The sequence below is a fragment of the Alternaria alternata genome (genome assembly GCF_001642055.1).
Source record: "Alternaria alternata strain SRC1lrK2f unplaced genomic scaffold CC77scaffold_24, whole genome shotgun sequence".
In the NCBI taxonomy this organism is placed as follows: domain Eukaryota; kingdom Fungi; phylum Ascomycota; class Dothideomycetes; order Pleosporales; family Pleosporaceae; genus Alternaria; species Alternaria alternata.
In genome coordinates this window covers 382,392-405,989 of record NW_017306213.1, presented here as the reverse complement: position 1 = coordinate 405,989, position 23,598 = coordinate 382,392, and the positions used below count along the sequence as shown (strand labels likewise).

General features: G+C 51.2%; 13 protein-coding genes across 13 annotated transcripts; 5 read left to right on the top strand and 8 right to left on the bottom strand.

Moving 5' to 3' along the window:
- Positions 1 to 98: 98 nt before the first annotated feature.
- CC77DRAFT_1053924 (hypothetical protein) lies at positions 99 to 1,151 on the top strand (the record flags this gene model as incomplete). The annotated part of the gene is made up of 1 exon (XM_018527770.1): positions 99 to 1,151. The coding sequence occupies one exon, from the start codon at positions 99 to 101 to the stop codon at positions 1,149 to 1,151; it is 1,053 nt and encodes a 350-aa protein (XP_018381215.1).
- A 788-nt stretch (positions 1,152 to 1,939) lies between these two features.
- CC77DRAFT_438312 (hypothetical protein) lies at positions 1,940 to 3,806 on the top strand. Its single transcript, XM_018531685.1, has 5 exons — positions 1,940 to 2,289; positions 2,340 to 2,443; positions 2,494 to 2,672; positions 2,769 to 3,313; positions 3,365 to 3,806. The coding sequence occupies exons 1-5, from the start codon at positions 2,182 to 2,184 to the stop codon at positions 3,725 to 3,727; spliced, it is 1,299 nt and encodes a 432-aa protein (XP_018381214.1). The 5' UTR covers positions 1,940 to 2,181; the 3' UTR covers positions 3,728 to 3,806.
- Positions 3,807 to 3,884: 78 nt separating this feature from the next.
- CC77DRAFT_1065848 (hypothetical protein) lies at positions 3,885 to 4,316 on the bottom strand (the record flags this gene model as incomplete). The annotated part of the gene is made up of 1 exon (XM_018528845.1): positions 3,885 to 4,316. The coding sequence occupies one exon, from the start codon at positions 4,314 to 4,316 to the stop codon at positions 3,885 to 3,887; it is 432 nt and encodes a 143-aa protein (XP_018381213.1).
- Positions 4,317 to 4,957: 641 nt separating this feature from the next.
- CC77DRAFT_1065847 (hypothetical protein) lies at positions 4,958 to 5,461 on the bottom strand (the record flags this gene model as incomplete). Its single annotated transcript, XM_018528844.1, has 1 exon — positions 4,958 to 5,461. One exon carries the CDS (start codon positions 5,459 to 5,461, stop codon positions 4,958 to 4,960), a length of 504 nt encoding a protein of 167 aa, XP_018381212.1.
- A 282-nt stretch (positions 5,462 to 5,743) lies between these two features.
- On the bottom strand, positions 5,744 to 7,555 carry CC77DRAFT_1065846 (hypothetical protein; the record flags this gene model as incomplete). The annotated part of the gene is made up of 1 exon (XM_018528843.1): positions 5,744 to 7,555. One exon carries the CDS (start codon positions 7,553 to 7,555, stop codon positions 5,744 to 5,746), a length of 1,812 nt encoding a protein of 603 aa, XP_018381211.1.
- Positions 7,556 to 8,150: 595 nt separating this feature from the next.
- CC77DRAFT_1053921 (hypothetical protein) lies at positions 8,151 to 8,477 on the bottom strand (the record flags this gene model as incomplete). Its single annotated transcript, XM_018527769.1, has 2 exons — positions 8,151 to 8,376; positions 8,430 to 8,477. Coding segments are annotated over 2 exons (273 nt in total), but the record flags the coding sequence as incomplete, so codon positions are not given.
- A 220-nt stretch (positions 8,478 to 8,697) lies between these two features.
- Positions 8,698 to 10,803, bottom strand: CC77DRAFT_1024724 (VHS domain-containing protein). Its single transcript, XM_018525926.1, has 5 exons — positions 10,554 to 10,803; positions 10,083 to 10,148; positions 9,949 to 10,037; positions 8,941 to 9,899; positions 8,698 to 8,892 (listed from the first exon to the last, which is right to left on the bottom strand). The coding sequence occupies exons 1-5, from the start codon at positions 10,557 to 10,559 to the stop codon at positions 8,840 to 8,842; spliced, it is 1,173 nt and encodes a 390-aa protein (XP_018381209.1). The 5' UTR covers positions 10,560 to 10,803; the 3' UTR covers positions 8,698 to 8,839.
- Positions 10,804 to 12,105: 1,302 nt separating this feature from the next.
- On the top strand, positions 12,106 to 12,678 carry CC77DRAFT_945902 (hypothetical protein; the record flags this gene model as incomplete). The annotated part of the gene is made up of 1 exon (XM_018535050.1): positions 12,106 to 12,678. One exon carries the CDS (start codon positions 12,106 to 12,108, stop codon positions 12,676 to 12,678), a length of 573 nt encoding a protein of 190 aa, XP_018381208.1.
- Positions 12,679 to 12,970: 292 nt separating this feature from the next.
- CC77DRAFT_972734 (hypothetical protein) lies at positions 12,971 to 15,147 on the top strand. Its single transcript, XM_018535866.1, has 2 exons — positions 12,971 to 14,158; positions 14,206 to 15,147. Exons 1-2 carry the CDS (start codon positions 13,055 to 13,057, stop codon positions 14,989 to 14,991), a joined length of 1,890 nt encoding a protein of 629 aa, XP_018381207.1. The 5' UTR covers positions 12,971 to 13,054; the 3' UTR covers positions 14,992 to 15,147.
- A 47-nt stretch (positions 15,148 to 15,194) lies between these two features.
- Positions 15,195 to 16,572, top strand: CC77DRAFT_972732 (F-actin-capping protein subunit alpha). The gene is made up of 3 exons (XM_018535865.1): positions 15,195 to 15,369; positions 15,428 to 15,702; positions 15,782 to 16,572. Exons 1-3 carry the CDS (start codon positions 15,316 to 15,318, stop codon positions 16,266 to 16,268), a joined length of 816 nt encoding a protein of 271 aa, XP_018381206.1. The 5' UTR covers positions 15,195 to 15,315; the 3' UTR covers positions 16,269 to 16,572.
- An 854-nt stretch (positions 16,573 to 17,426) lies between these two features.
- CC77DRAFT_438020 (mitochondrial carrier) lies at positions 17,427 to 18,684 on the bottom strand. The gene is made up of 2 exons (XM_018531684.1): positions 17,534 to 18,684; positions 17,427 to 17,480 (listed from the first exon to the last, which is right to left on the bottom strand). The coding sequence occupies exons 1-2, from the start codon at positions 18,532 to 18,534 to the stop codon at positions 17,432 to 17,434; spliced, it is 1,050 nt and encodes a 349-aa protein (XP_018381205.1). The 5' UTR covers positions 18,535 to 18,684; the 3' UTR covers positions 17,427 to 17,431.
- Positions 18,685 to 20,567: 1,883 nt separating this feature from the next.
- On the bottom strand, positions 20,568 to 21,868 carry CC77DRAFT_914060 (hypothetical protein; the record flags this gene model as incomplete). Its single annotated transcript, XM_018533658.1, has 2 exons — positions 20,568 to 20,702; positions 20,780 to 21,868. Coding segments are annotated over 2 exons (1,224 nt in total), but the record flags the coding sequence as incomplete, so codon positions are not given.
- Positions 21,869 to 23,059: 1,191 nt separating this feature from the next.
- CC77DRAFT_945829 (hypothetical protein) lies at positions 23,060 to 23,598 on the bottom strand (the record flags this gene model as incomplete). Its single annotated transcript, XM_018535045.1, has 2 exons — positions 23,060 to 23,322; positions 23,373 to 23,598. 2 exons carry the CDS (start codon positions 23,596 to 23,598, stop codon positions 23,060 to 23,062), a joined length of 489 nt encoding a protein of 162 aa, XP_018381203.1.

Here is a 23,598-nt window from a genome sequence, read left to right as displayed (position 1 = left end):
AGTGAGATCGGTTGCCTTAGTCGGCTCTTCTTAAAGAAGCCGCACCCCGATCTCAAATAGTTACACGACAAGACACCACTAAGCTCGGAGCGGAACACATGCCTACCCAACGCATAACACACCACAAAGCAGACATGAAGCCCAGAAACGACACAGACAAGGCGCCTCCGGACGCGAAACGCGACTCAGTACCTGAAAACAGCCATGCTGACACTGCAGACGAGCTCGACTCAATGTCGCGCGAAGTTGGTGATAGCCTCCAACATACTCGCGCCCTCTTTATCCAGGACCTGGTAACGATACTCGTCATTTATACAGCATCGCTGTTTATAGGCCATCACTTCCTTGTTTCACTCTTCTTCATGCTCCTTCTAGGACTTGCCGCCGAGATGAGACTGCAGAACATGAAACAGAACTTCGAGAAGGCAATCACCGCTATACGCCTGGGCTACGACGCTACGATTGAGAACGGCAATGCAACCATGAAGGTCTGTTTCGAAGGCAACGAAGCGATCAAAGATCTGGCCCAGAGTTCGCTCGATACAGTATTCGACTCCCAGAAAGCGTTGTACAAGAGCAGCGAAGCCTTCGCCCAGTTGAAGGCAATTCGGGAGAGAGACGTCCTCATCTTGCGCAAACAAGCGAATGAGATGCGCCTGGGGTGCTTCCAGGTCTACTTGAGCATCTACGAAGGCCTCATCGATGTGATCGAGCAAATTGTCGAGAAGGTCAAAACTACCGCGCAACCGAGAGTAAAGGGCACGAAAAGAAACAGCAACAATCGTAACGAAGGCTTCCAGAATAACCTCATACACCCTCTAGAGGGCGTGGCTGCCGAGCTGAAACAACGACAGTGGACAACCAAGAACCAGATCGCTGTGGCGGAGAAGATCAAGGCTATACTCGAACGCGACGGCTTGCTCCCAGACGAGATTGATCGACTGACCAAAGAGGCGGAGTGCGATATCCAGCACTCGCAGGACGCATCACTCCTTCGGCGACCAACAGACCCTCATGCGCCCGACACTGGAGTTTCGTCATCGTCGCTCAGCATGGACATGGATGGAAAGTTGGAAAGGCATTACGAAGATTTGGACAAGTGGTTTCAAGGCTTGCATGATCGGCCTATCGTCGAAGAGGAAGATTCATGAGGGGTATACCGCTGTAAATATCGTACTCCATATCCTGCTCCCTTGGGGCACACGGAGGTTTGTGGGGACAAGGAGCTGTCAGCTACACCTAGTCTTGAGTATTTCTTTCCATACTGTTTACACTCTAGACGGATCTCTACCGAGGGTAATATATCACACCTCCCTCCATAATATCTGCTGTAAGTCCAGCATTAAACATCGCGGTAAATATCGCTCGGTATATCCGCGATTGTGTATTCTACCTAGTTAGGATAAGCCGCGGGCGGAGACTGTGTTTTACCATCTTAGCAAGCGATGACGTAGGCATCTTTCAATGTTTGGCCAATGCGTGCCTCACAATTGCTTCCATCCTGTACGTATGATCTAAAATCAAAAGCTCAGATGATGATACATAATCAAAAACGCCACAATATGAGCGCACCCAACGTAGAAATGACAGACCCCTGCTCTCTGTCTATTTGGTATTGGTGCATCCCAACTAATTACTACCAAAATTGATTGACGAGGCGCGCTCTTTACTCGAACACGTTGGTCCTGCTTGCGCATTACAATGCCGAATTCTGTTGGTTTCTGTGTTCAAAACGGCATCGTTCGCTACAGCCCAGCCGCTGTTGCTCAGCCGCACAGAACATGGGGAGATAAGCCTGCTATGAAGTTACTTTCGATGCGGATATCAATTATCACCTGAGAAAGATTATCCTTCACTCTATTTTTATTTCGCGTTCAAACTAAGCATCATCATCAGATTTCATGGGTCCGCAACAGTTGAGACTGTCTTAGTTTTTCTCAGCCTTGTGTACTCGACACATGAGGCTGTGTTGGAAGCTTCGTTGATTCGTCAAGTACTCGCCGACCACCCTGCGATGGCTTGCAGTTGCGCTAGCTCGAAGCAAATTCAAGTCCTGGATCTCTGTTGCCTTGCACCAGCTCACTTCCTATACTAAAAGCTTTACGCTCGCTCGTAATTTGCAGTCATGGGCAGAGACCCACGAGTCACGCATTATCACAGGCCTGTACCAATAGCGAGAGAATGGCCACACAAGGACACCTTCCGTGGCGATATGACCATTGGGAGAAGGAACCTTCGAAATTGAAGGCGCACGATACACATGTTCTATTGTCGATATATGAAGATAGTGTAAGTCGCAGTCTTTTAGTTCCTGTCCAATAAAACTAATTTTATCAAAGTCGGAAGTGAGAGTCGACAAAGAAGCAATCCGCGATGATAATATTCCTAAGATGTGTGAGCGCACAGTGCTACAACCGCCGGACACCAAGTGGTCATTGCATTTGTATGTGCACACAATTCCAAGAAAGATACGACCTACTAAACTTTTGACAGGCTCGTAACACATGAGGATGATCCTCGCGAGTACGATGTTCCTGTCCCTTATTCCTTAGACGCCGTCAAAGCTCTCTACTCATACTGGAATATACCGTATAACTACGTTCCTAGATGCACGTCTTTAGACACTATGAGCATGAGCTTCTCTCCTGTCATACTCAATAGTGCTTGGAAAGGTACGTCAGCCCCTGCTTCATATCGTTCGAAAGGGCACAGTTTCACTTAAGCGAGATTTAAGCATCAGTGCATCCCCTCACATCTAATAAAAATAGGCATCACGTTGGACTTTCAGTACATTATGTCTGTACTGACTTATGATACTGCTAACAAACGAGCCTTTGGCGTCTGTTTATCGAGACGAGCACGAGCTCTTGAACGTGTCATGCAGCGTCTTGAACAACTTCCCAGTTTCGCATCGCACCCACTTTTCGCACCAGTTATCATGGCTGCCCTTGTGATACATGATATTCGAGTCGAGACTACAGATTCGTTTTCGCATTGCACGAAGGTGCAAGACGAATTAGGCTACTGGTCAACAGAATCCGAGGAAAGTGCGAATGAAGTGTTGGACCTTACTCGGATACCGCAGTCTTTGAACAAACTCGCAGTCTATATTGCAAACCTCGAATATGAAAGCTTCTGCATGGTTCAGGCACTTAGTTGTTTGAGAGAGCAGTTGAAAACGTGGCCCAACGAACTTTGCCCCGGCGTCAGCATCGAATTGCAAGAGCAAGTCAAGTTTTTGGAGCAATGCACTACAATATCCTTGGCTACATGTAAGAGTGGAAAGGAAAACGCTCAATCTATGGTTCAAACTGTACGTCATTAAATCGATGACATTGATTTAGTTCTTATCTCACAGCAACAGATGTATGCAATGCTCCAGCAAAGGGATAATCAACTCAACCATCGCTATGGTGCCGACATGCGACTCATTACCGCCATTACCCTCATCTTTCTTCCCGGAACTTTCGTCGCAACCTTCTTCAGTACGACATTCTGGGACTTCTCTCCCGATAACAAAGGCACAAAAGTAACTTACTGGGTGTATTTGTACTTCATAGTCACAATAGGGTTGACGCTCTTGGTGCTCGTAGTATGGAGAAAATTCAGTGTGCTCAAGCGGTTGGCTGCAAATATGGTGCAAGTAATGCATCAAATACCTTTGCTGGGAAAACTGATGAAGAAGAAACGGGTGGATGATGAAGAGCTGGGGAAGAAGGGCGATTGAGACACTCTTGATGGATGTATTGTAATTATGGCGAGGCTCTCTTTTCTACTGTAACCTAATCAGAAACTCCTCAGTCATTACGACAATATAAATTTGATAGGGCTTATGAGGTAAGCCTCGAAAATCCCACGATTCGTAGTCCTCAGTTCACCCCCTTCTACTCTTCGGCCCTGGACTTTCCGTCTTTTCCAAGCCGTATAGACTCCAAGCCCGCCCCGTCGTCTGACATCTCATCTCCACCCACGGATCCAATCATAGTTTCCTCATCTCTGGATGTCACTCTCATCCGCCAGCTTCTGAACTTTTTCCACAATTTTCCCACGCCCTGTGACATGAGCGCAATTATGAAGACAATGTACATATTTCGTTCGTTCTCGTTGAACATGACGAATGAGAGGATATATACGTATGTGAATATGAAGAAGAACTCGGCCACAACGAGAGCTGCGGGGCGGCAGGGTGAGCGTGCCACTCGTTCTTGGAGAGTCCAGCTAGTGCATGCACCACTTGGTTGTAGTTGATGAAGACCTGGCTGCTTCTCGGCGGAGGTTGCGTGTTGCTGGAATGATTTCTCTGACGGAGATGACATCTTGGAAAGTTGAGGACCCCGACTATTCAATGATGTTGAACACTAAAAAGGTGGAGTCAGGCGGGGCTAGAGTTCGGGGAAGGAGCTTGTGTCGGTTTATATGTGAGCAGGTTGGCTATGTCCTTGTGCTTTACGGCACAGCACAAGGCAAGGTATCTGTCGGCAAGACCGCCTTGCTGTGCCGCATAGATCGCTCTTCCTGCGGTGATATACTCTTCACAGCACGTATAGCATTGGAAAGAAGGGTGATTTGCTGAGTTGGGCAGGGGATGAAATTGATGAACGAGCATACGTAAAAGCAAAAGTCTCGACATACAGAGACCTGGAACAAGGTAGTTCGGCTGTGATAGAGATAGCGGCTGTTGAAACGATGCTGACTTTGTGACAAGATAAGCCGCTAGTGCACTGAACGCATGTGGTGCAATGCGGTGCGGGATCGCTGACTTTCCTTGATCCTAATCTTCTCCAGCTCTACTGGAGAAAGATGTGCGAATCGTACAAAAGAGTTGATGTCATGCAATTGAGATGATAGAGTAAGATGACGCTGCCTTGTGTGATCAATGTTTCAAAGTCCTACTGTGCCGCAGCAACCACGCGACTACGCATGCACCGCGCCACAAGAGGCCTCCCAACCCCCAGTCTCAACATATTTCCTGTTGCTTCCCTAATGACAGGCTTTCATCTATCCTTAGCTCTACCCCGTACAAATTCATCCCATCCTCAAGCTCCTCATCTTCGTACATTAACCCAATGTCCGCCTCATCATCTCTGATCGCTCTATTGTGCCTACGGCGCCTGTATTTCTCCCACTGAACAGCACATATGCTCGCCACGGGTGGGAGGAAGAGAATAGAAGATAGGTCGTACATTTCCCAGTATATGATGCTGAAGATTTCTAAGACGAAGAGGACAGTCATGGCGATGGCGACGGGTCTGTTGTCGATTTTGAAGAAGTTGATCGGTTCGTCGTGACGATGCGGAGTATACCGAGGCCTGTACTCTGCTTCAGTAGATGTTGTGGAAGGAGTACCGGCGCGTGAAGGTAGTGCAGACGGAAATGAATCCAAGCTTGGAGATCTTGGTGGAGATGGTTGCTTTGGTAGCATTGTGTGAAGTTCATTCTTGCAGCTGACGAGTCCAGCCATTGCGATAGATGTGAAAGACACTTCCTGGTTAGTCTGTATGGAGAAGAAGCGAAGAAAGAGGACCCACAAGTGTTTAATACACTGGGTCGCTGCTGTGCCTCACTCATACAAATCACAGGCGGTGTGACAGAACCTGAAATCTGCCTTACTGTGCCGTAAGAGACATTGGGGGCCACCCTTGTCAGCCACTCGAAACGAGAAAGATGTAACTCCGCCATGCAGTCTAAGTTGAAAGTGCAATGAGGGCGAAGGAGCGGTATCCTATGGCGTCCTTATCACCAATCACCCATTTCGGTTTGCATGCTGCGCGAGATACGCCTTCTTCCACCTCTCATAGCCTCGACTGACACCGGTTCTCTCGTATTCATCTTGGTCCTCATCATCACTTTCATTTTCCTCCACATGTACTTCCCACCCGCTCTTCTCCCCTCTTGCGACCACCCGCTTAACCCACATCTTTACTAGCCACCTGCTAATGACCAACCCCAATCCACCAACTCCAATGATAAAGGGGATTAACTGTCCGACACTGTTCCATAGTCCGCTGAGCCCGCTTACATGATTCCAACGTAAAGTTAATTCAAGTTGCAGAATGACGATGACGTGTATCAGAAGATCGAGGATGGCGTAGTACCAACCAAGCCAGATCTTCTTTGGTGTTGAAGGGCTGGTGAGGAGAAGAGAAGAAGCCAGCGATACCGAAGTCCATGAAGGTAAGTGTTTCGGGTTAGGTGATGCTGCTGAATAGGTAAGAGCAGCGTATGTTTGGAAAGGTCCATTGAGTGGGTCGAGGAGGCGGGATTGACGAAGGTGTGAGTAGATGACGAAAGCTTGTGGCCGGAAGCGACATGTCGGAAACGCTATGTAGCTGTGTAACTGGCAGTGAAACCACGACGGTGGAGACGGCTTTGCGCCTGCTGGGGTGCGGTACCTTCTGGGGAAGAGGATCGATCGTGCGATCACTGGGAAGGTGAGGGGTTTGCCGTCGGTGCTCATCTGGTATGGACTTGCTGTGATACAGTGTTGAATATATAGCTCACTCTCGTAGACTTCGCGGATGGTAGAGAGATATGGACTGTCTTCTGGGGAGTTGGAACTGGCATAAGAGGATGATGCTGAGGTTGGGGATGCCGGAGATAGGATCTCTTGAACAGTAACACGGGAGGACCGTTTGGAGGTTTCCTGGGAAGCGATACGAGGAGAGTATTCCCACTCTGATGTTCGTCGCGCCAGGGGATCTGAGCGCGTGCGAACTAGGCTGAGTGGACGAACATGCCCGAAGCTTGATCCTGCCGGTAAGCAACGAGTACATAAAGCTCGGGGGCTCTTATGATGCAGTCGTGTTTCCACTGAAGCATCATGAACTGGACTACCTTCGCCTTCAGTCACACCCTTCTCTTCTATCGTCTCTTCATCTGCGCTTCGTCGCTGAGACTCTTTCCACATCCTAATTGCGTCCGCGAACTTTCTCCTCTTCTCCCTTACCTTCCAAGTAGTCCACGGCCTCAGGAACTCCACTACCACCCAATAGATCGTGCAGAGTAACACGAAGAGACTCATAGCCATCATAACCTTCCTCGCCCAGCCAAAAAGACTTGTTTTGACAACATACATCATCAACCATGTGCCGCATGGCGTTGTCTTCATATAATCCACCCCTGCCCACCAAAACCACACATGCAGACAGATGTTCATAAGGTTGACGACCTCGCACACAACCCGTCTCAAAAAGCTGCCGCGAGAGAAGGTAGCCTTGCTGTACGAGGACTTGGCTCGCACGCCCATCATACAACTCCATGCCAGTATCTGTAGCAATACGAATGCCTCGACAGCATAGACATCGGATGGGTTCGAGGCAAAGATCAACGCGACAATAAGGATTGCGACGCTAAAGATGCTGACGGAATCGCGCAGTACTTGGACTTCAGATAGGAGAAAGTAGTTCGCGAACCACACGGCGAGGATCTGTGCGTAGATACCGATACGGATTCCGATACCGTAGATATCGTTGTTGCCTTCGAAGCCACACGTTGGATCGAGCGTTGTATGGCTGAGGACGTTGGGGAGCGATCGAAACGAAGTGTGGTGGTACATCAACGCTACGTAGGAAAGGGTAACCGAGAGTAATTGTGACGGAACCTGGGAACATGTAACAAGCCAGGAACGAGATACTACATGTTAGCAACTTCTAGTAGGCATCAATATCGTGTTGCTGCGCCGCACGCAGTCTATTATCTCTAAGCGCCCAGGTTCAGGCGTAGCGAAAGCCTGAGGCAAGCCATTCGCCACAGGCACAAGATGCTGAAACGGCGCGACACCGTCCAACAGCCGCGCGATAAAAGTGCAAGATGTTGTAGACCGCGGACAGCAAGAGCTTTGCATGCTCACACGCGATGTGCAGAACGTTTGGCGGAAGAAAGAGGCGCAGAATGAAAGATCTAAACGTCATATTATCATGAGCAGTTATCAACAAGCCTACGAGCTATCGCTCTATTCCCAAACTCCAGAAAGATCCTCCTGCTGTGGTATGCTCGCTCAAAATATCCCAGAACACCTTATCCCAATCGCTGTTCCCTTATCGTTTGCGTTGTAGGCCGCGTGTGGCATGTCTCCGCTTTCGCACACGCATGCGCTGTCATCGATGGGACTCATATGCCGCCGTATGTGATGTTTTTACTGTCGCGTTTACATGACAGTGCAAGGAATGCAGCAGCAACTGCAGTCGTCTGTGCTGATGCAGCTGCACTTGCCACCCTGAGGCTTGACGATAGAGCCAGCGGCCGAGGAGACGGAGTTTGTGGAGGCAGGCATTTTGGTGTGTGAGTTTGCGCGGATCGTGTGGGTTTTAGAGGTCTGACGAGTGGGTTGTAGACGGTCGAGTTGTACTTGTTGGGTCGCGAGATGACGAAGTTGCGCTGTGATGATGTCAGTAGTGTGTCCGTGGCCACAGAGTCGAGTGTAAGCATACAGTTTGAGTGATGAAGAGAAAGAGAAAGCTAGGTCTGCGCGAGATGCTGAACGGTTGTGTTTGAGGAGGCAAAGGGGAGATTAATACGGTCGCAGAGGGCAATCCAACCCTGCTTCAATGCTGCGCTGCGCATGGCGCTAGGCCAATGACACGCCCACGCTAAAGAAACATGACGTCGCCCCTTGTGGCAGTGAAGGTGGCTAACGCCGCGCGTTCGGTCATAGGCTCTCGACACATGTAAAATAAAAGAAACACAGGGGAGGTATTTATGTAAACGTGCATTGAATCTATCATATATCTAGATGGTAAAACTATACGAAAAGGGTATTGCTGAACATGAGATGAGGAAAGCCCAATACCGTGTCTCACCGTGAACATGCAGGTCTTGTTCGCGTCTGGCGCTTGATATCTCAGACGTCTCTCCAAGTCGGCTGGCTCTTCTCAGCGAATGGCGTTTTGACAGCTGTGGTGAGTTAGCTAGCTTTCCGAGAAATATACGCAACAGTCTTACCGTTGCTGTCTCCGAACGGGTCATCCTCATCCTCCTCTGGCTCACTGTCTGGCTCGACACGCTGAGGAGGCATAGGGATGCTCGTTGGCCGGGGTGGCTTTGGAGGAGCCGACTCGTTCATGTTCATGCTGGCCATAGCAGCAGATACGTTGCCCTCTTCATTGTCGCTGTCACTGTCGTCATCGATGCTCTTGTCCATGATTTCGAATGCCATGAGACCCTTGACTAGCTCGTCGTTGGCATTAAGAAGACCGCCAATGTATTGCTCTGACTCAACCAAATGGATATAACGCAAGATTTGGCGACGAAGCTGCTTGCAGGTCTCGAAACGTCGCATCACTTCTGGATTGTCGCTAACCCGCTCTTGCTCACGGTTGATGAGCTGCAATCCATTGAGCAAGTTTGTGCTAGCGACGTTTGCCGATGCCATCGTTTCGAGCATTTGTCCTTTCTCCCTCTCCAGATTGAATGGCTGGCCTTTGGTCTTCTTCTTGTCTTTCTTGTTTCTACTGAACAGTGAGGTGGTTGGGAGAGGAGTACCAGCGCCGAGTACAATAGGTGTACTGGTTCTTGACGATGACGCCTGTTGTGGCTCCGGCCGCCTGTTTCGAGGAGGAGAGGGCGAGTTATCCTCGCGCTCACGTGCGGCCTCGGCGTCTTGCTGTCGCACAATTCGAGATTGCTGTGGTTGGGGACGCTTGGTACGAGGGAGTTCTTTGTGTAGTGCTGCTATTCGCTCAAGTCCAGGCGTTCCCTTGTATGCAACAGCCCATCCTCGAAATAGAACGTTGGCCTTCTGCCTAACATCCGCATCAACCGTGTCGTCCCTGGCTAGAATACGAAGTCGCTCGAGAAGGGGCTCGTCTGCAAAAGCCTTCTGGAACCTGGTACCAGCATTCTGGATTAAAGCGTCTAGGATGACTAGGGCGCGGATCTGGCGATGTACGTTGCCGTACTTGCTGATGAAGTGTTTAGAGCATGTCGTATGCACGTAAGGATTTGACTTACAGCTTCTTTCGCAAAGCTCGTGCTGCTTCCGTAGGACCAGATGCCTGGATGCGAATGACTTCAATGAGATCAACAATACCACCGACATCCTGCAACGATTAGCCTTAATATGGAATCTGCGCAGGCCAACTTACATTCTCCTCGTATTGCTCGCTCGTCAATCGATCTATTTGGACCGTGACAGCCGAGAAAGCGTGTTTCTGCGATGTATCCATTGTCTTAGCGCCTTGTGACAGTGTCCAAAGAAACACAGCGGGCAAGGGTTCTCGAAGATTGGAAGCTCTGCATATGCTTTGGGATCCTTGTGGCGATGAAGCGATTTGCGAGAGGACTCTGTTGATGACGAAATTGACGAAGAAAGTGACACAGACGGAGCTCTGTGATACAAGGGAAGTGCTTCGAGATCGGAACAGGCACTGCTACAGGACGATCTCCTACGAAGCGACTCTCTGTTGAGGAGCGGTTCACCGTCATACCAAGAGGCGTGGGAAATCATGATTGTAATGAGAAGAGGTATACAAAGGACAAGTTGAAGTGAGATGATGTAACTGAAAGCATGGTGTCTAGGAACTCTTAAAGAGAAACCAATCTGAAGAACAACTTACAGGCATCGTAAGTTGGTCGCTTGATTTGACCCTTCAGGGTAAGCACCTGCTAAATCTGGAGGCGAAAAAAGCAATGCACTCCCGAACAGGATGTTTGCTTGCTTGTCAGAACGAATTTGGACACAATCAGGGTCTGGTGTTTTCAATAAGGTCTGAAAGCCGTCGGAGGGTCCGTCTGAAGGTAGAGATCCGGTGTTACAGATAAGAATAGACGATCCGGGCTTCCACGAACATGAGTTGACGAGTCGTGCAAAGTCCACAGGGTGAGGTGAGCGGCGATGGAAGAGGTTTGAAGCGAAAGTCTATGTAGTAGTGGCTGCCTATGTGCACGCGATAGGTGAATGAGCTTCCTTGATCGGGCTGAAGCTACCTTACTCAGCCCCCACTTGCGGGGTGCAACCACACGTCGCGCGACCTCCCCCATCAGGTTTCTTCACTTTACCTCTTGCACACCCCTCGCATATCGTATCGCTGCGCTAGAACCACAATGAACAGGGCAAACGCGCTGCATCACGGTTGGAGTGCGGAGGCGACGGGTGCAGGAAATGGCGATGGCGCGTGAGAGGCCCGAAGCGCGTTCACTCACCTTTTCCCATCACACATTGCTTTTGTCTCGTATCGTCTTAACTAACCTGAGGTATGCAGATATACTCAAGTTTCTTCTTCTTCAACCTCTAGTTTCACAGCCATCAATCAGCCCTCGACGCAGTTCCCGACGCCCCAATCACCAATAGCGGCACCCATCCAGCAAAACCAAGCGCGGCGAAGAGCGACCGTTCATGGGCGGCGGCGACATAACCCTGCTGTTGCCCAGTATCTCGGACTTGGTACTGCAAGCGAGCCTACACATCTCGAGATATATGCTTCTTTACCGGCAACGCCAGCCAGCCCACCGCTGAAACCTACACGCAACCGAATAAAGTTGGCTGCGTTGGCTGCCCATGGAAACACATTGGATGATAGACACACGAATGCGGAAGCGAGGGCAACTGTCAATCAACGGCGTGTGTCGGAGAGCTTCCGGGTGACGAAACCTGTACGCAAGTCTGCGGCATCCGCATCCAAAGCTCCACCATCTAGGACTACACAATCAGCATTCATTGACGATGTGCGACCACAGAAGCCAGCAGCAGATGATGAAGGAACAACTTTGTCAGATCATGTTCCTACCACTCAAGCCTATGAGGTGATGCATCATCGTTTCGCAAGCTCTGAGACTGTTCAGAATGTCAGCCAAGACACCGTGGCCATACGGCCTGTGCAATATTCGGTTGACGTTGGCTTGTTCATTCTCGAAGACGATGATTGTGATGCTACTGAAGCTGGACACGTTGATCTCGACCTGGCTCTCCAGCAACATGAAACTCTGAAATCCGCGGAAGATGACTTCGACTTTGACATCAATGATGATGAACTGCTCGCATTGATACCTGAAGATGGTGGTACATGTTCTGACCTTGCAAAGCCTACTTCGAAGTCCCACGCGCAGTCCTACAACACGGACAACGACAGATTATGCCCCACTCCAGGCTCATGCACCGACATTCCTATCATGCTTGAAGAAGTCACCACCAAGACGAGTTCACAGCAATTGTCAAAACAGTTTACATCTCCAGTCACTCCGACAACGCGCTTGCAGGCCGCATATGGCAGCTCAGGTTCCGCGGAGATTAGGAAACCAATCGTCAGGCCGCCGTTCCCTGAATCTGTTCGCGATCGCTCGCCTATTATCGGTCTCTCGTCAAACTCGTTGCTCAGAACGTGTTTTCGCATCGGTGAGGTGATCAATCAGAGTTGTCAAGCATCCAAGTCTGGGAAGCGCATTATGATCGAAATGTACGCTAGAATCCTTGCTTCGGAGCGAACTGGCACAGAGCAACAATTCACATTCTGCGACCTCTTCCATGCAAGGCCGCCTTATATCAAAGGAGCATACAGCGCTGCGATCTGGAAGTCGGTGCCCCTGTTCGAGTACGACTGCAGTAGGCTTTTACAACAAGGGCGGATATGTCGGTGCATTGGCACCATGAAGCGAGAGGGAAAAGTGTGGACCATGACCGTGCTTAACATTTGGGAAGCTACCTGGGAAGATACTGAGTGGGTAGAGGCCATTGTGACCTTGTAGCAGCATCGTGGGAAGTACTCAGGGGTGCTCAAAACAGGGATGATCTATGGGTGATCTAAGCGTCATAATCGACACCATAGCGGCAGCCGTGAGAGAGAGCTCGATATGCAACGGAGCAATGTATTCACTGCATGTAAGAAGATAGTCCAGGAACGTGTTCTGAGTTATATGCGTTTAAAGACGCTGTTTCGTTTTGACAGGCTCAGAGCATGGTTCACCCTTGGTAGGGGCTTCTTTCCACGTGATGATAGGCCATGATTAACCGCCCCGCCAACGTACGGGCCATTGCTGTTCCACCAATTTGACTTCTGCTCACAGCACGTTGCTGAGAGAATGAATTATAAGGGTCGTCCTGCCAGATTCACCCTACGACGCAATGTTGACGGCGGCCATGACGCCAGCCATCGGTAGCGAACGCGAAACCACCGACTCTCGCGGTGCAGCCATGATGGAGCCTCAACCTCAACTGGAGACAACGCCGCCAAAGACGAATTCGCCCAAAGCACGGTCTCTCTCGGACAGCACGCCCCGTCTTGAGCCCTCTCCGAAGTTCCGCGAACCCGCACGCATGTCCAAAGATGACCAAACTATCGTCGCCAGCCCCAGTACACCGCGTAGGCCAGACTTCCTCTCGCGAGGCCTGTCTCTGCAAATGCCCCCTCGAGAGTCGCCTATGCTCAGTCCCGCGCACTTCGCCGCCCGTGTGCCCCTCTCTCCACAGCTAGATTCGCGTAACACCTACGCGTCGCCTGCTTCTGTCCTGCCCCGACGGTCCCGCGGCGCTGAGTTCTCAAGAGCCTGCACCAACCTCCACCACTCGACGCTCCCCGACCAGTCTTCGCCCGATTCTTCGCCGACCATTACGCAAAAAGGCATCAAGATACCGCCGCGGAAGCCTCGCTCCAACTCAATGCTGCTTGACTCGCCCAATGTGAGCCTACAGGGTGGATGGAGTCACGGCGATAGAACCGCCCCTTCGAGTTCGGTCGGCAGCATCAACATGATGGGCTCAGAGGACTCGAGTAGTTCTTCGGATGAGGTGGATCCACTGGACCCTGAGGACAACGACGACCCTATGATCATGACTCCACAAGCGAAGACCAACACACTATTTCCAGGGCTCAACGCTGGCAACAACGGTGTCTTTTCGAATCTGTTTTCACCCGGTGGACAGCCCAACTTTGCGAGCATGCATCGAGCGAGATTGCGCAAGGGTAGAAGCCGAAAGAGCTCGAGCTCAGCCAGTGGACACAGCTCCATGGCAAGCCCCGGGCCGGCCTCACCGCCAAATGGCAAAGATACGGGATATTTTGCGCGAGAAGCGGCCATGCGTAAAGCGGGTTCGCGACGAGAGAGCCTTTCCCTTTTTGCCAACGACCTCCACATCTCATCTGGAAACGATAGCGGTGATGAGGGCGGTAACATGCCCCAAACTCCGGGTGTAGTACGACGGGTGGTTTCACGGAGGGGTAATCTGCTGGTGAGTACATGAATCAGTACAACGGTACAAGTTGCTAACTTTACTAGCCAAAGTCAAGACAGTTCGGCCGCATCAGAGCGGAGTTGTTCGAAGAAGCTGCTCCCGTTGACAGCGAATTTCGCCGCGAAGCCGAGATCATTCGACAAGTGAGAGAAAGCGACACGGATCTAGAGCGACCTTCGGGAACCGCGCAATCATCACCCAACTTGCTGCCAACAGTTCCAGGCCTGGATGGACCCCTTGAGGGTGTGCCAGAGGAGGGCAGCGAAAGCAACATGAGTCTAGATGGATCGACGTCTAAGGGACTTTTCGGTGCCTTTGGTAGTCTACACAGTGGTCGCAATTCGGTCAGCAACGGCTTCTGGGGTTCACGCGCTGCACACACTCCTCCACCGTCCTTTCCTCGTGCAGAATCATCCGCAATGAGCGAGGACATGAACATGGACTCCCCAACTATAGGCGGTGGGGCATCTAGAGCGTCTACGCCAGGGGCAATGCAGCCTCCCACAGCAGCCGAAGCTTTGAAGAAGTCGAACAAACGCCGGCGAGATGACGATTTCGACGAAGCTTCAATCAAACGTCGTGCAGTCTCACCAGGTGTCAGCGCTCATGGCAGCCCAGTCATCTCGCAGTCTCCTGCACAAAGGGACAACAGTCTTTGGGGCACAAATACCAAGGCCAGCCGGGAAACGTCAATAAGTGGTCAATCACATGGTGAACGCTCAAACAGTGGAGGCAGCATGAGCATGACGCCAACATTGGGCCCAAAGCGGATAGGTCTACAGGGCATGACCGATACCAATGATGGGCTGATGAAGATGAGCATCGAGTGATTGCCAGACGTGACTTTGTGTAGAATATTTGTGGCATTGATCATGACTTAGCGCGGCGTTTCCGGGTCTACGAGATCAAAAAGGGTCGCTCAAGGTGTATAGATACCCATCGTTAATATTTAGTTTCAACATGAAGTAAAAAAAAGCGGATAGCTCCAAGTACACTATGATGTTCTGATGCTCTCCCCTCCACATTTGTGGTCCCTGCACTTCCCGAACCCCACTAAGCGCTCCTGTCCACCCGCAGCTTCGACAACGCGCCAAACAATTGAGGTCGCAACACGAACCTGATCTCCAACTTCCGCATAGCGAGATATCGCAGCCATGTCACGCACAGCAGCTCTCTCCTCTTTCGTCGACAGCGCGCCGCCTGGTGAAGTATGCTCTCTAAATCCACGTGTAGCTTTCGCCAGCACATGTACTGACAGCAACCCAGCTTGTCGAAGTTACCAAGGCAATCAAGTCAATCCTCGGCGATGAATCAGTCCAGAACGAACTCTCGCCTGCCTTCCAAAAGTACAACGAGGAGCAGTACACCACAACGAAGCTTCCGGGCGGCAGCACCGAAGTTCTAGTCAGCGAATACAACTCGTTAGGAGACGGCAGATACTACGACATCGATACACAGAGCTCCTTCGACTTTGACCATGCGACTGGCAAGGCAAGCGCAGTCCAGAGCTACGTTGTCGAGAGCGCGCATGAGGATCTCCTGTATGTCTCACCTCACACAGACACCCTCTGGCCATACGGCACATTGTTTGCGCGAGCTTAGTACTAACACACACCACAGGAAGAGCCTCAACAAGTCCCTCGGCACCCACGCCTCAGAACACTACCCCAAATCCTCCCACGGCGTCTTCCCCGTTCCTTCGTCCCCCTCTTCCCTCGCCATCATCACCGTCGCAAACAAGTACTCCCCCACAAACTACTGGAACGGCCGCTGGCGCAGCTCCTACATCTACGACACCTCCTCCGGCTCCATCTCCGGTAGCATAAAAGTCGACGTGCACTACTACGAAGACGGAAACGTGCGTCTGCTCACCACCAAGGAGGTCAACCTGAGTGCTGGCGGCAGTGCAAATGGAACCGAGATCATGAGGAAGATTGCTGCCGAGGAGAAGAAGTACCAGGAGGATCTCAACAAGGCGTTTGGCAGTCTGAGTGAGGGCGCTTTCAAGGCTCTGAGGAGACAATTGCCGATTACGAGGCAGAAGATTGAGTGGGAGAAGATCAGTGGTTATAGGTTGGGCCAGGACATTGGTGGTGGAAGGAGGTGAGAGGGTTGTCCGATCAATTGATTAGCATAGCGGGTGGTCGAATGCTTGAACGATGAGCAAGAAGAGTGGTATCTTTGAGGAATAGAGGTTACTGAATACGATGCATCCAACAATTCCCAATCCATTACTGATGGTCGTTTCGCCCCTCCCTACTGAAGGTAAGAGTTGCTGTTATCGAGGTCGGCTCCATCAACAACCAGCCTTATTCTTTGATCATTACTTTTCAGCCTCCACTTCGCAGAGACCGCCCGTCTACACAACAGAGCTTTTGGGATCCCTGGATTCCACAAATATCAACGGACAGAAACAGCAGTCATGATACACATACTTTGAAGAACGACTACGCTTCCTCGAAGAGAGTAGATAGGACGGTTGCTCCTACCGAAACAGCACTTCCATGGTATGGCTTCAGCTGCTGGAGCAAAGAAGAGGGAAATGTGGTACAAATCTATATAGTATACTCAACTTGACTATTCAACCTGGACGAATGGAGGAAGAACAGTCCGGTAGATGCTGGTCATTTGCGCAATGGGGTGCTACTTCGAGTGTCTACTCTTCTTCTTGTGCCATCGTAGGCGCCATTATTAGTGCGTCCCTGACCATTTCGTTAGCTTGATAGACACACACCAGTCGGTCGTAAGGGACTAGGTTCGAAGTTCATGGTATTGCATGACTATACCCGCAGAATCCCTGCTATCACTATTCAGGAGGTTCTTCATCTCGTGGTAGTCCTCGTTCGTGTAAACGGTTTCTTACCAGTATGGTAGGTGTTGTTGACGTTGTAAGTGGCTTATCTGCTCTGCATTGTCACGATACCCGTGATTGGAATGAACAATACTCAGACATAGCATTACACGTCACTGACACAAGTCAACAGGGTCGAGACATACCACGCGCTGTGCATCTTCGTACTATTCAAGAAAGACTTCTCCTTACACACCATGACAGCATCCGCATATGTGAATGCCGAAAATGTCGCATCGTTACTTCTAGCCTATACACGAGAGAATCTTCCAATAGCACGGCACGTATCACAGCCATGGTCGAGATAAAGAAAGGAACCCGAAAAAAGACATCGTATGGCGGATCGCCAGCTCTGAACGCCATGATTCCCGCAATAACGCCTCTGCACAAAAAACAAATATATTCCTAGCTCATGACGATCATTTCGTGATGAAGCCCAAGTAATCGGCAACAATAAGTGTCACCATGCTATTAATGAAGTTAGTACTTGGATCCACAGCACAGGGAGAGAGAAAACTTACGCATGCGGCGCGATGCGCACGTAGTACGTTCCAAAGCCACGGTAGAATCTTAGCAAACCCTCCTCCTTTGCAACCTTCTTGAAGCAATCAAACATGCCCTTGTAAGGCAATGTACCGTCAGGTCCCTTTGTCTGCTTCTGCAATCTCGTCTTCATGAAGTCGAATGGCAGAGATAGGAACGACGCGAAGAAACCTGCTACAGCTGACGCAGTGAGAGTCTGTGTGCGGGATGACAACGATGTGTTCTTGAGTTGCTGTTTCGCTTCCGAGAAGAAAGCCAATTGTCCAAAGTTGAGGGCCATAGCGCGGACGACGGTAGGGTAACTGCCTGCCCATAACCGTGCGACGCCTTCTTGCTTGCTGATGCGGACGAGGGCATCAATAACGGATGTGTAGTTTGCGCGTTGAGCAGCGGGTTTCATTCCATCGGATTGCATGCGGATGAGCGCAAGATCAGCAGGATTGCCCACAATAGCTGCGAGACCACCTGCGGCTAGACCAGCACCTGCACGTTCTTTGAAGCCAATCGCTGTGCCGTTTTCTTTTGCACGTGCGCTGAGTTGCTTCATGAATGTGTCGAAGAAACCCAGGCGGGCGGTTGTGTAGACGGCTTGGCGAAGGATACCAGCGCTGAGTCCTGTGTAAAGATCTAGGACCTTGCCTTGTGCAATGATGTCTCTGAAGACTGTGACTGGGGTGGGCTTGGGTCCAGTTTTTACACCTTCTCCGGCGAGTTGTAGACGCACTTTTACCATGTCTACGGGCTGGATTACGGTTGTTGCGGTCATGCCTGCGATACCACCGTTTACGAATGGTAGTGCTGCGCGCATAAACGGTGTATGTAGGAAGTCTGCAGTAGCTTTCTTGGGGTTCTCAGCGGCTTTGGACATGGCGGAGGATGTGTCTTTTAGAACGGCTTCTGAAGATTGCTTTGCGTTTTCGAGGGCGCGAGCGGCGGGCATCTTAAGGGTTTGAGAGCTGGCGGCTGCTGTTGTTGACATTGCGTTGTCAGTGACAGCCAACAGTCTTGATAAGACGAATTATTTGAAGATGAAGAAAAAATGGACCAGAGGGGTATATCGCTGTCGCTATGCTGCACGAGAATAGAACAAACGTGAAGAAAGACTGGAACTGATGGAGTAAGAAAGTCCACAAAAGAGACTCCATGGCCGAATCTATATCCCAGCATCATGGCACTACGACATGGCGTCTGCGTAAGGTGCTGGCCTGGGCAGAGCCTCAGCCTGAGACGCAGTTCCCATGCGCCCTTCACCGCGGCCGTGGACGTCGCAAGCTAGCCGGCTATGACATAGATGTACAGCTTCCTCCGGCGCACAGGAAAGATTGGCATCGGACGTGTGAGCGCAGCCGAAAGCTCACGCACGTGCGATAACCCTTCTTTTTCCGATTGCACCCGCGCAAGTAAATTGTGGATGCTGAGAGACGGTGTAGGAGCATAGTTGGGTGCGTACCTCGTGCGCTGAAGTCTGTGCGGAGGATCCAGTCCGCGTCGGAGGAGTGGGGTGTGGGTCGCGGGTTTAGTGGGTATGGTGGTATGCGCTCGACTACCCGCTTTCTAGTATCAAACGACAATGCGACAGTACAGGTCAAGCTGATAGAGCAGAAGAACAAAGTTGTGAACAAGGCTGTGAGTGAAGATACTCGGAGGACAGGAGTAGCACGATGATCTGTTATTCTTAGTTGTCAACAAGGCCAGCCAGTCGACCGGTGCCATGAATTGAGGGGTGAGCTGCGTTTCCCCGCATCGAAGAGCTGCCCCAACGAGCCACTGAGGTGAACAGCTGCTCGTCCTACGAGGTGCCAATTGCTGATGGGCCAATCGGGCAGCACCGATTTCCTACACTCTGATGCCATCCTTACTTCACAGGTCTCCATGTTGAAGTTTAACGTGCACGGCGGAGCGGTACAAGCTGGGCGCATTGATTGTCGCGTGTCCAAGCCATCCGTTTTCCCATGTACCGTTGAGGCTCATGTCTTTGCCCATGGTACACCTCGGGAGATACACGATCTTCAGGCACAGAGAATCCCGTCTCTATTGCGCCACATGCGGAACCGCTTGCATGTGAGCGATGACGTTGGTCGTAACGGCCAGCCCTCGGCCAATCGAAAGATTGCAACTTCAACACCAGAGCGTTCTGTCATATGCCAATAAGTCTAACCATCAGCAAACCTGTGTGGCAGTACATCAAGATGCGCTGTCGCGATATCCTGGCACTAGATGCAGTGATCTCACTGTGCTTTTCCGGGTAAGATTTGGATTTCCGTAAACACAACGTGCGTCCGTGCGTCGTTCTTTGCCGATGTGCATGATATGCTCTATGCTTTTTACTCGTTGAGTGTTGATATACCGTCGTTTCGCAGATCGAAGTCAACCAAAGAGATCGTTTTGCTTTGGGCGAGACCCTGGGTTCTTTGGCGCTCAATGGGGCGGTGTTCAGATCTTGTGCTCAGGTGCGCGGCCAGAGTTGGACTCGGTGACCCGAAGGTATCCGCGGCCGAAGACATCGTGGGTGACGACAAGCTGTGAAGCACTTTGTTAACGGAAGAATATTAAAGCGGGTTCTGCCATTGCGTGGTATCAGATCTGTTGCCGAGGAAATGTCCGTGGACAAGTGGAAGGTCAGACATTTTTCGACACAGGGTCGGGGATGTGGAGGCGCACAGCCGGGTCTGAACGCTTGCAGAAGGAACGAAAGGCTTGCGAACGTATTGTTGAGAATTCATTGTGGTACAGAAGACTGGTACCCTCTTCGGGATTAAGTGCTATCCCGCATAAACCGCGCAGCTTGTCCGCTGTCTCAACATCTTCTGCTAGAATCGCTAGATGTTTGCATCTTTGGGTATCATTCAGCCCATCCGAAGCCCAAACGCCGAAACAACAGCACATAGACTAAGTTGACATCTCACTGTCACTCGGGTCTCCGAGATCCTCAATATTGCTTGATTGTGTTGGTTGTCGAGTTCTGGGAGCCTGTAGATTTGAGCTCGCATCAGGCATGTCATCGTCGCTACCGTCGATTTTCTGGATTTCCCGACGAGGAGCCTTCACATCATCGTCTGAACTGTCACCTTCAAGTTCAGCTTGCTGCATGCGTTTGATCCTGCGTACGAGGATAGGGTCGGTGCGAACGTCGTTTGCGGTGAGCATCTGAGAAGCAATGTCAGCACAGGCACATAGCGGGAAGAGTAGCCGAACGAGTCGGAATAATATGTGGCGGCACTTACTTTGTCGCACCCATTGACGGGACATTCCACAGCTTTTTGGCCGTCCACTCTGTGAGGGCCCTTTCGGATCATATCGAGGATGGCATTCTTCTCGAATGTGTGAGGACACTTGTTACTCGAATATGGCTCCTTGAACTGCTGATACGTGATGGGACACCTCGTGCTGACTGTAGCCCTGTCGACTACAATGTCATCATCATCATCAAACTCTCCCCGTTGTGTGGTGTCCGTAATGCCAGGCGCTGGCGATCCGGACTCGGTGAACCATGTGTCTTCATGTCCCAATACGGGGCCGTCGTCGCCGAATTTCGCGTCGTGCACCGTACGCTTGAAGTCGCGGTAGTCGTTGTTACGGGCGTAGCGGCTTGTGTGCGAGCGCGCTGTGTAGGCGTCCTTTTCGCGCTGTATGCGCGCTGCAAACAGCTCGCTCGCACCGGTGAGGGCTACACGAGAACCGTCAAGAGGAGTAGGTCCAGGTGTTGGTCCATCATCCATCTCATCATCGTCCCTGTCTCGTGCGTGTGCCCGCTGACTCGCTGCTTGGGTCTGGGTTTGTCGCTGGTTTTCGCGCTGCGTCATCTGAGTCTCATACTCTTCTGCCAGTCGCGCAGGCGCATTACTCCTCAACCATTCCAGGGCTTCCTCGATGCGCTGCGCTGCGATCTCCGAGTCGATGACTGCTCGCATGCTTTCCTCGAGCTTTATAGTCGCCTCGTCTACGTTCGCCTGCAGTTCTGCCATGACGCGCTCTTCATCTTCTTTGTCGTCCAGACTCTTGCCTGCGTCCCATTTCTTCTGTCGCCGGCTTATGTACTCAGCGTGTTCGCGCAGCATGTCATTGACACTGGCTGCAGCATTGGTGATGTGCTCGGTGGCTTGTTTGTTATGCCTTTTGATATCGTTCATATTACGCCCTTGTAGGCTGCGCAGTTCTCGTGTCGCTTCTGCATCGAGGGGGTGAGACGGCTTCTTGTACTCTGGCAGGAGGTCGGCATTGCGATTACTGCTGTTGGTACGGTTTGGAGTAGATGCCACGGACTGGCGACTGGCCGACGGTCTCGCTGTCGAGTGCCGAGTTCGAGACGACATTTCGTCTTCTCTGAGTGGTTTTGCTGCAAGTGCCGTGTTTTGGAGATGCGAAGGCACGAAACACGATGCGGGGAACGCGTCGTTGGAACACTTTGGTACTAGCGTGGTCGCCAGATCACATGTCAATCGCTCTAGGGTTGCTATCTACAGATGCATGGATAACTGCAAATCGCCGGTATGCTAAGTAGTTGAAACACAAAAGGGACCCTTACAGATATATCTGATGCGATTTTGCGGGAAACGTACAAATTGCCTTACTAGAGAAGAGTTGCAGAAGCGAACGTGTACGGCGTACAAGCTCCGAAATCCTCCCACGCCTGTGAACATGTGAGGCAAACAATCACCTCTCATGACCCGCGACGATAACTCTGTGTTCTCACTCTCCCTACAATAAGCTACCAGCACCAAGAATATAACACGCTATTCTGGGTGTTCGATTGCAGGATGCAATTTCCTTTCTTGGTGGGACCGTCGTCCCCCACGCACTTTTGGGTCAAATTCCCGGCCATGCAGAGCCGGCATACCAAGTCAGCGCCCAGCCGGGCGCATGCCGTAACGTCGGAATAGTGGAGTCAGATCAGCTCATGGCCGCATATTCCAAGCCTTCTCCACGCTATTCCCGCCGTTTATCCATAGGCATGTGGTCAGATGAGAGGTCTCCAGGTTAGCGTGTAATCGAGGAGTAGTCTTACTGCCTGTCTCATTACTTTGCATTGGTCAGTTTTCAGGATGAATCGTGCAAGACAAAACGTGAAGAAGATGAGGTGTTTGCTTATTTGGAAGTATTGATATTTGGGCCGTATCGAAATCTACGGTCCACGTCTTAGCCTCTTCGACGCTGACCGATGCGTCTATTATCCAATTTTCCCGAAAAGTGTGTGGTATCATAATATGTTGAAGAAGAAATAATGACCCTCCGGATGCAAGTACTCCATAAGCTTGAGCGAACATCAATCGCTCCCTAATCGCTATCATAACCATAACGTTCATACGTGCCCCAGGAACGCCACCCCGCACGCTCTCCAAGATGCCGTCTTAGAGGTACAACATGTGCAGGGACGTTGCGATGGCCCTGAGTCACGAGACATCTGCCTCTAAGCTGCGCTGTCGTCTCCGGAGTCGACGCGTGCCTTGGCCAGCGTGGCCACGCTTGTGTTGCTTTCGATTCCTTCTCGCCATGCGTCTCAATCTTCACCTCATTACGCTCGTGATTGTAGTTGTAGTCTGTGGTGCCTTGTTGGACAGAGGAAGGCCCTTCTCGATATCGCGCATCTTGTTGGCGTTCTTGCCTGGGGGTGGCGAGTTAAGTCTGATGCCTGTTCTTCGGTTCTGGCGGTTCTGCTTGCCTGTGTCGGCAGTGGAGCGGCCAGTGAAGCGGCGAGAGGCACGACGAATGGATGCTCGAACGTCCCATTGGCGCTTCTTCGCGAGCCACCAGAGTACTCCTGAGGCAACTGATCTGATGTTAGTTCATGCATCTTCAATTCTGTACTGTGAGACATACTGGATCCAAGCACGACTACGACCGCGACCACAATGATCGCTGCGATAGCACCTCCGGAGAGCTCGAAAGCACCCTTCTGCGATCCCGCAGCACCAGCGTCACTTGGATCTTGCGGGTTGTCGTTGCCGCCATTGTAGCCGGGAGGGGGAAGCTCGCTTCCCGAAGACGAGTCCTGAGCAAGGGCGAGAAGCGGGAGGAGAAGGGAGAAGAGGAGAGGCCTGCTCAT

Bases quoted from the DNA above. Each gene is read 5' to 3' on its own strand.
- CC77DRAFT_972734 (XM_018535866.1), top strand. From the start codon at position 13,055: ATGTTGACGGCGGCCATGACGCCAGCCATCGGTAGCGAACGCGAAACC. The intron at 14,159-14,205 runs GTGAGTACATGA...TAACTTTACTAG, and splicing joins CACGGAGGGGTAATCTGCTG to CCAAAGTCAAGACAGTTCGG.
- CC77DRAFT_1024724 (XM_018525926.1), bottom strand. The intron at 9,900-9,948 runs GTAAGTCAAATC...ACACTTCATCAG, and splicing joins CGAGCTTTGCGAAAGAAGCT to CAAGTACGGCAACGTACATC. The intron at 8,893-8,940 runs GTAAGACTGTTG...AACTCACCACAG, and splicing joins CCCGTTCGGAGACAGCAACG to CTGTCAAAACGCCATTCGCT.
- CC77DRAFT_972732 (XM_018535865.1), top strand. From the start codon at position 15,316: ATGTCACGCACAGCAGCTCTCTCCTCTTTCGTCGACAGCGCGCCGCCT. The intron at 15,370-15,427 runs GTATGCTCTCTA...ACAGCAACCCAG, and splicing joins ACAGCGCGCCGCCTGGTGAA to CTTGTCGAAGTTACCAAGGC. The intron at 15,703-15,781 runs GTATGTCTCACC...CACACACCACAG, and splicing joins AGCGCGCATGAGGATCTCCT to GAAGAGCCTCAACAAGTCCC.
- CC77DRAFT_438020 (XM_018531684.1), bottom strand. From the start codon at position 18,534: ATGTCAACAACAGCAGCCGCCAGCTCTCAAACCCTTAAGATGCCCGCC. The intron at 17,481-17,533 runs GTAAGTTTTCTC...CTTCATTAATAG, and splicing joins GTGCGCATCGCGCCGCATGC to CATGGTGACACTTATTGTTG.
- CC77DRAFT_438312 (XM_018531685.1), top strand. From the start codon at position 2,182: ATGGCCACACAAGGACACCTTCCGTGGCGATATGACCATTGGGAGAAG. The intron at 2,673-2,768 runs GTACGTCAGCCC...TAATAAAAATAG, and splicing joins ACTCAATAGTGCTTGGAAAG to GCATCACGTTGGACTTTCAG. The intron at 3,314-3,364 runs GTACGTCATTAA...TCACAGCAACAG, and splicing joins CTCAATCTATGGTTCAAACT to ATGTATGCAATGCTCCAGCA.